General features: G+C 33.0%; 1 protein-coding gene across 1 annotated transcript in view; it reads left to right on the top strand.

Moving 5' to 3' along the window:
- The window catches only part of DNAH12 (dynein, axonemal, heavy chain 12), a 71615-nt gene that overhangs the window by 32080 nt on the left and 31224 nt on the right, over positions 1 to 8311 (top strand). Inside the window, exons 32-41 of the mRNA XM_014943279.1 lie at positions 755 to 895; positions 1828 to 1911; positions 1995 to 2183; positions 2858 to 2977; positions 3765 to 3953; positions 4665 to 4816; positions 5519 to 5657; positions 5745 to 5911; positions 6907 to 7162; positions 7577 to 7876. Coding sequence (XP_014798765.1) covers positions 755 to 895; positions 1828 to 1911; positions 1995 to 2183; positions 2858 to 2977; positions 3765 to 3953; positions 4665 to 4816; positions 5519 to 5657; positions 5745 to 5911; positions 6907 to 7162; positions 7577 to 7876 — 1737 coding nt within the window. The remainder of the gene's footprint in view (positions 1 to 754; positions 896 to 1827; positions 1912 to 1994; positions 2184 to 2857; positions 2978 to 3764; positions 3954 to 4664; positions 4817 to 5518; positions 5658 to 5744; positions 5912 to 6906; positions 7163 to 7576; positions 7877 to 8311) is intronic.

Genomic DNA, 8311 nt, shown 5'->3' with positions numbered 1-8311 from the left:
CCCCCCCCCCCGCCCCCCCCAGCCCTGTATATATCAGACCTGCCTTATTCTGGATAGTAAGTCATTGAATTAATAATTTAATTATTTTAAACACAGATGAGAACACAATTTACAGTTTTAACGTAACTAATACTTTTATGGCTTGTTTTAAATTAGTATATAAAAGTAAATATGTATGCAATTATGTAGGTTTAAATATGCAAAAATGAGAAGTACTGTGCTGAGGGTCACTGTCCCAATATAGTTGCATCCTGTGAGAAACTAGGCATGAGAACACATCCATGCTTAGGAAATCATACCAAACTTGACTGTATTAGTTTCTCTGTCTATTCCTAACCAGTATAATCAAAGTAATGCAAAAACTATCTAGCAAAACTTATGAACTCATGGGTCCCCAAGTGGAAAGCTTAGGTTTGGAGAAGAAACAATATGAAGAAGTGAATGTGAAATAATGAAACTCAGGGTAACTCTGGGAAGAAACAGGTGCAAGACAGAGCAGGGACACTGCTAAGTTTCTGTAAATTGAATTGCTGGCTTTCTGTTTGTTACAATTTATTTTTTTTTTAATTGAAAAAAACACTATTTTAAATTTGCTGATGTTGCATGACCCTCAGTGAAACTGCAAAGTTATGTTCTGCTCTCTGCAGAAAAGAGAAGAATAATTAGAAGGACATAGAAGGTTTTTTCTGTTAATTGCAGTTTAAATTGAACTGTGTATACTATGTCTTTTCATCCCTGCATTCTCCCCCTCTAGTGGACAGATGGTATAGTTGCTAATACTTTCAGAGAATTTGCATCATCTGAGACTCCTGAACGCAAATGGGTTATCTTTGATGGCCCAATTGATACTCTGTGGATAGAAAGCATGAACACAGTTCTGGATGACAACAAAAAGGTATCATTCAGTGAAAATAAATGCCTAAAAAAACATGACATTTTGAAAAGAATATCTACATATAGAATCACAAATGCAAACAGCAGTGCCTTGCATTTGAGAAGAGGAAGTGCAAGGTGGATTTGATAGCAAGTTGTAAACTTTTTTGTTGGTTTTTTTTTTTGCTTGTTGTTGTTGGTTTGGGTTTTGTTTGTTCATTTGTTTTTTTTTCCTTTATTGGAGTCATAATCACAGAATCAACTCATTGCTGTAAGGCATGAAATGTATAGTGTTTCCTTAATGTCATATTGTCAGTTTGTAACATAAATAATTTTAATTTTAAGAATTACATTTAATTATATTTAACGTAAATCCCATAGTTTCAAAACCTGCACAAACTTTGGCACTTACATTTAAAGACAATCCCAAAATGCAAATGGTTATATTTTCAAGATTAATGACTTCTGAAGTCAAAGTTGTAACCATACAGCACTTTTGAAAACGGGCCTTAGGGATCTCAAAGGGGAATATAAAAGTTAGAGACAACATTTCAAGTACTGGATGATAACTTGTCAAAGTACTCAAACTGGACTTTCGTTTTGATAAGGAGGAATGGTGGGTCTCTAGCTGGAATGTTTCAGTATTAGCAACAATCACAGCAGATATCCTTTCTGCTTACTGTCTTTTCTTAATCCTGTTGTACGCAAGATGATAGCTACCTGTAATGAATCTACTGATAGGATAATATGGAGTACTATGGTTTAAATGAAGAATTCAGCTAAAGCTTAAAAAAATAATTATTGCTCCAAGTGATTAAACATTTTATGTAGCTGATGTTGCTTTTGTCTATACTTGGGTTTTCTGATTTTCAGAACTTTCCTGTGATAGTAAGTATAATTTACAATTTTTTTTTTCCTAATCTTGCTTCTGATTTTTTTTTTTAATTATTAAAGCTTTGTTTGATGAGTGGGGAGATCATCCAAATGTCCCTTCAGATGAGTCTTATTTTTGAAACAATGGATCTTTCCCAGGCATCAGTAAGTTTTGTATTTAATGAAAATATAAACCAAACCTCAGTATATTAAATGTATAATAAAATGAGTTTACAATTTTCCCTTAGCCTGCTACAGTCAGTCGTTGTGGCATGATTTATTTGGAACCTTCTCAGCTGGGCTGGAGGCCACTTGTGACCTCTTGGTTGAGTAAGCTGCCGGAACCTCTTGACTTAAAGGGACATCAAGATCTTCTGCAGGGACTTTTTGATTGGTTAATACCACCAGCATTAAGACTTCGTCAGAAACGGTGCAAGGTATTTTTTTCCATTTTTTTCCTGCAGTAGCTAGGTGGTCATTTCCATTCTGTTACCCTTGGCAGGGAGTGACTATTCTCTCATGACAAGCACAACTAGAATGAATATGCATCAGCCTCCCACTGTTTGGGGAAGGGCAATTCTAGGGTCCAGTTAGGAAAGTTAAAATGAGAATGTTAGGTAAGACTTGTAAGTTGATCATAGTTTTCACCTTGTTCTTTTAAAAAGTAAAATAAGTGTTTAAAGTGGTGAGTGGAAAGTCCCAGGAGAATTCTGTAGATATATTTTTTTCTTTAAAAATGCCATGTTGAATAGGGAAGTACTTTTCTTAAGTGTTAGGGAAACATATATGTAGTACCTTGCAAACCCTGTGTGATACAGTGCTTAGGCTTTTCCTCCTCTGTTATTGTAGTTACTTCTATGGGTTTGGTTTTTTATTATTTTAAGATGTATGATTGTAGTGGCAGTCATGAACACGGTTAACAAACTAAATGTCTTGATGTTTCAAGGATAGAGGAGGGCAAAATGGTCTTTTGAATAGAAGTCAATGTAAACCTTGCCTTCAAATATTTGTTCAGAATTAGATAATCATCTAATTGTTTTGGTATTTTAGCTCCAGAAGATAAACTAACTGAACATGTAAAGCATAACATCCATTCTTTTGTATCTCTTAGGAACTGGTACCTACAAGCGATACCAATGTTGTAGTAGCTCTTACACGGCTTTTTGAAATGTTGATTTGTCAAACTGTGCAAGAAGATCCCACCAACAAAAACATCCGTACATGGATTATGGTTGGTTTTTTTAGCCTGTAGAAAAATGTGTATCTGTTTCTGCATATGCCATCTTCAAAAATAATTGGACTAATCAAAACAACTTGAATTTGGGATAAGAGACGTGAAACAATTTCACTACCTCATTCCTCCCTCCCCAAAAACTTTGGAAGTGCCCAGATGAGACGCGTCTCATATACAAGTAACAAATATGATTAAATATTTTTCCATTTTTCCAGTTAACTGGGATAAATAGTGTTTTTGCTAAATGTGTGTGTAACCAAATAATTAGCAAAAGCAAAGTGTCTTATTTCCTTAAAGAAAATAAATGTTTGTATAATACTGATAGGCTTGCTTGAGCAAAATTTCCTTGGGGAGAGTGTTTTCTGAGGGCTATATTAATTGTATGCTCTGTCTGTCTTACATGACTGTTCTTACAAAAAACTGAAGAAAACAGAACTTAAATTATTTATTTAAAATAGAATTACAAAATTCCTAGATCCTGGTTTACTATTAGAAAACCCCTGAGACCACATGATTTAACTTTTCTCAAGCTTTGTCATGTGACATAATGCTTAAGTTAGTGGTCTTAATTTTTGTATCATATATTTACATCCTTGAGTAAGGTTTTTTGTTTGCTCGGTCTTTAATCAGATTGCTAAATCTCTTTAGACCAGGTCTATTCAAGGGTAACTTGTAACACCTATCTGCTTAATGATATTTTTCAGAATTGTGTTTGTTAATCAGACTGTACGTGTGTATAATATGTCAGCTTTTTAGACAGCTGCTCGTCTTTTTGCCCTTGCAGGGTTGCTTTGCTTTTGCCACAATTTGGTCCATTGGTGGAACTTGTGATGGTGACAGCAGGATAATTTTTGATAATTTCATGAGGGAAACTTTGGCTGGGAAATCTGGAATAAATCCTGTACCAACGAGTGTGGGAAAATGGGAGTGTCCCTTTGAAGAGAAAGGCTTGGTCTATGACTACATGTATGAGGTATGATTGATTGCACCTGCATTGATGGAGGTAGATTCTTACAGTCTGAATGGAAGGAAAATATAGTTAGATGGATATTTTAACTTTGCAAAGCTTGTTGGATGTTGTAGGATGTTGGATTAAATCCTATAGTGCATTTTTCATTTATTTTTCTTTTTTTAATACTAACATGCTGACCAAGTTATATATATATATAATTTTTTTTTAGAAAATACCAAGATATACACATCAGTTACATTAGAATGTTGCCACATTATAGTTATTCTGTAACTAAAGCTAAGCTGATGGACTCAAATCTAGTTTCGTATAGAAGGAAGGGTGTGGATTGTCTAGAAGGAAAGTGGGATATTGAGCCCATTGGCACTTTGCTTCTATTACAGTTTTGTTTCTAGTATCCATTAGAAATTTAGATTATAAATACACTTTTTAGTTTAGGCATATGTTCTTCTGTTGGGTTTTTGTATGTTTTTGTTTGTTTGTTTTGGATGAACAAAATCCTTAAGAAAAGAAAAGGACTCTGTGCTTAGGTATGTATTTTAACATTTGATTAGTGAGATAAAGAAAACTAAATATATGAACTTCTGGAATATTTAATATTAATTAATTTATTAAAAATTGTTATTTTAATTTTTCAAAAGTGAAATAGTGGAGAAAACCTTCCATACCTATAGAAGTAAGACCATTCTATTTCACATCTGTATTTCTGTCTAGCTGAAAGGTAGAGGATGTTGGGTTCATTGGAATGGACTTATTAAAAATATCAATTACAGTGATAAAAATTTGAAGATTCAAGATATTATAGTCCCGACTATGGATACAGTCCGATATACCTACTTGATAGAGCTATTTGTTACCCATGGAAAGTAAGTTATTTCATTGGTCATATGCAGAAATATCTCTTATCCTTTCCATTGACTTAATTGTTTTCATCAAGCTCTCAAAGTTTATTTGGCATTTTAAAAATAGACATTTACTAGAAACAATGTAATTTGTTTCCAATAAGTCTGGTTTTGTGTTTGTTTTTTTATGAAGCCTTATTATATTCCAGTTTCGCTATGCTCATTCTGATGATGGTGTTATTGCAGCCCAAAGAGTTTTTTCACCCTTTCTTCTTTGGTAATGAAGTATTATTTTTTTTTCTTTGATTAGTCATATCAAAATGAGTTATAATAGCTATGGTCATATCATATAAGAGAATAAAATATAAAACAACCTCCGGTTAAATTTCAAGGCTGAAAGTTTTATGAAGTTTAAACTACTGCAGGACCTGTCAGGAGAAATCTAACTCCCACGTATGTTCATGCATACTCCAAAGGCAATAGAATGAAGGGATGAGAAATGTTTCTTTCTCTTTGTCCCCTTTGTCTTGTTGGTAGGAGGAAACTAAAATTATGTTAAAGGAAACTAAATATGTTAAAACATTTTATTTTCTTCTTAAGGCATGGAATGTTTTTAGAGGTAGAACAAGCAGGGCAAGTTAGTAAATCTTTTGACTTCTAATTGCAATTAGTTTATGGTTTGTTAGATTTCTGCAGTCTGTAGACTTTATTTCTTTCTTTGTGAAGACCGCTGCTTTTAGTGGGACCAACAGGTACTGGGAAATCTGTGTATGTCAAGGACAAGTTAATGAACAACTTGGACAACGAGCGCTACTTCCCTTTCTTCATTAATTTTTCAGCTCGAACCAGTGCCAATCAGACCCAGGTTAGTAGAACAGATAATTTATGTTTCAAAACCATAACTTATATCAATATATAATGTATGTTTTGAATATTCTTGTCTGCATTATAGAACATTATTATGGCCAGGCTGGACAAGAGGCGCAAAGGAGTCTTTGGCCCTCCAATGGGAAAAAAGTGCGTTATTTTTGTAGATGATATGAATATGCCTGCTTTGGAGACGTATGGTGCTCAGCCTCCTATAGAACTTTTAAGACAGTTCTTTGACCATGGATTTTGGTAATTATTTGAAATACAATTGAAACCTTTTTATTGCTGTTATAATTACTTATTCACTTCAATTTTACTTTCAAAACTTTTTAAAAGTGTTTTGTAAAAGTTAAGATTGCTTTGGTTTATATAAAAATATATTATTTAAAGTTGAAGCAACTTCTGTGTTGCTCTTTAAGTGACTTAATATCTGCATTTTTCATTGTTTTTATTTTTCTGGTGCAGTTCCTTGTTTCTTTCCTTTCTCTTCAGAGTGAATTAGCAGGTTTTGTTTTTATATATATATATTTTATATATATATATAATTTATAATTTATTTTATATACTATTTATATATCTATATATTTTATATAGATATGCAATTATATAAAACTTCTTATTTTACTCATTGCATTGATTTTTACTGTCATCCAAGATCATAATTTTTTTTAACATTTCAAAATATTTTTTTAATATAACAATGAAATCAGATCTGGTAGTAGGCATAAAGAAAAATTAAAGGTCTTCCATGCTTTGAAAGTTTTTTGCTTTGCTTAGATTGGAAGATTGGAACAGGTGTTCTCCTGAGGTCCCTCCCAGCCTGAATTATTCTGTGGTTCCAGGCACTTCTCAAATACTGTTACTTTTGTGATTCCTGGCTCAAGTATCTGTTGCTCTTGGATAGAGATAATGTATCTTGCCATGTTGCAGCTTCAAAGACTTATCTCAAAATTTTGCATCAGGTTCTATGTAACCCAGTTTAAACAAATGATCTTTTCTGTCAGGCCAGCATGATGCATTGAGACTAACTGGGCCATAGTTATAGGGCTAGTTGTTCTTGGAGTTTGGTGTGGTTTTTTGGTTTTAAAATATATTAAAAATATAGTATTTAATATTTAATATTGTATTTTTCTGTACATATATTATGCATGCAGAGAGTATTCTGTAATATATATGCATCTAAGCTGTAACAAATGTGTCGTATCTGTAAATATCTAAATGTCATATTGCAATTTATTTTGAAGGTATGATTTAAAGGACACATCAAAAATTACACTTGTTGATGTACAGTTACTTGCCGCTATGGGGCCTCCAGGCGGTGGGAGGAATCCTGTTACTCCTCGATTTTTGCGACACTTCAACGTTTGCACTATTAATCCTTTTAGTGACGAAACAATGGTCCGCATATTCTCTTCCATAGTATCTTTCTACCTACGGACTAATGAATTTTCTTCTGAGTTCTTCACAATTGGAAATCAAATTGTCGCTGCTACTTTAGAGGTAAGAGGCAAATACCTTAATGGAAGTTTCCTTTAGTTTGTTCAGTAAAATTTCACTGTCTCTATTGGTGAACTAGAGATTTGAATACTTCACTTGAATGAGAATATCGTATAATTAAAGGACGTCAAGAAATTTCAGTTGTATTCCTGGTCCTATAACAGATTTCTTCACACTTGCTACAATTACCTTTCCCATTTGCAATTAGGTTAGTGGTACACATATGTTCCAGAACTGCATGAGGTGCATCTGATATACTCAGAGGACTTCGGGATCTTCAGATGTTATTAGGATTTATTAAGTGTGAAATGCTTTTCTTGCAGAAATACAGTTTTAGAAGGCATTTAAGATTTATTGTAGTAATATAGTTGATGTTACTGATTTGTTGATTTTGTTCTTTTTTGTTGTTATCTTAAGGTGTATAAGAAAGCCATCAAAAATCTTTTGCCCACACCAGCCAAATCTCATTATATATTCAACCTGCGTGACTTTTCACGTGTTATCCATGGCTGCTTGCTCATTAAGAAACAGTCAATTGAAAGCAAACATGAAATGATTCGTCTGTTTGTACATGAGGTATTTCGTGTCTTCTATGACCGTCTAGTGGAAGACAATGATAGAGCCTGGTTATTCAATTTAATGAAACACATTGTGAAAGAACACTTCAAAGAAGCATTTGATTCAGTTTTTGCACACCTGAAGCAGGAAAGCACACCTGTGAGTATCAAGTTTAACCTGTTGCAAAACAATTGCTTTCATTATAAATTTAAGACTAGAAACTTTCTCAATTACAAGTGAAATTTTGGATCATATGTGCTTGGGAATTTGAATTGAATTTGGAAAAAATTGTTTTTGTAAAAAAAAAAAAAATAAAAATGTTTGGAAGGGTTTAACTGTTGTACGTAAACATCTTTTTCAAAAATGTTTCATTTAAAAAGAAATAATTCTTCCATAAAATAATTTTCTGTATCTGGTAGTGAAACAAAAACTTGTTTCTTATTTAGTTAAAGAAGTTGTGCAACATTTTTTCTGATTTACCAAAAAACCCTGAGTATTTATATCTTATGAAATCTCATTTACCAAGCATAGTGTTTTATTAAGCTCCTAGATTTTTGCACATAGAAATCAAGCATCCAATTAATCTGTAGGTGA

The sequence above is a fragment of the Calidris pugnax genome, unplaced genomic scaffold (assembly GCF_001431845.1).
Source record: "Calidris pugnax isolate Ruff unplaced genomic scaffold, ASM143184v1 scaffold128, whole genome shotgun sequence".
Lineage (NCBI taxonomy): Eukaryota > Metazoa > Chordata > Aves > Charadriiformes > Scolopacidae > Calidris > Calidris pugnax.
This window is presented reverse-complemented; position numbering and strand designations above follow the sequence as displayed.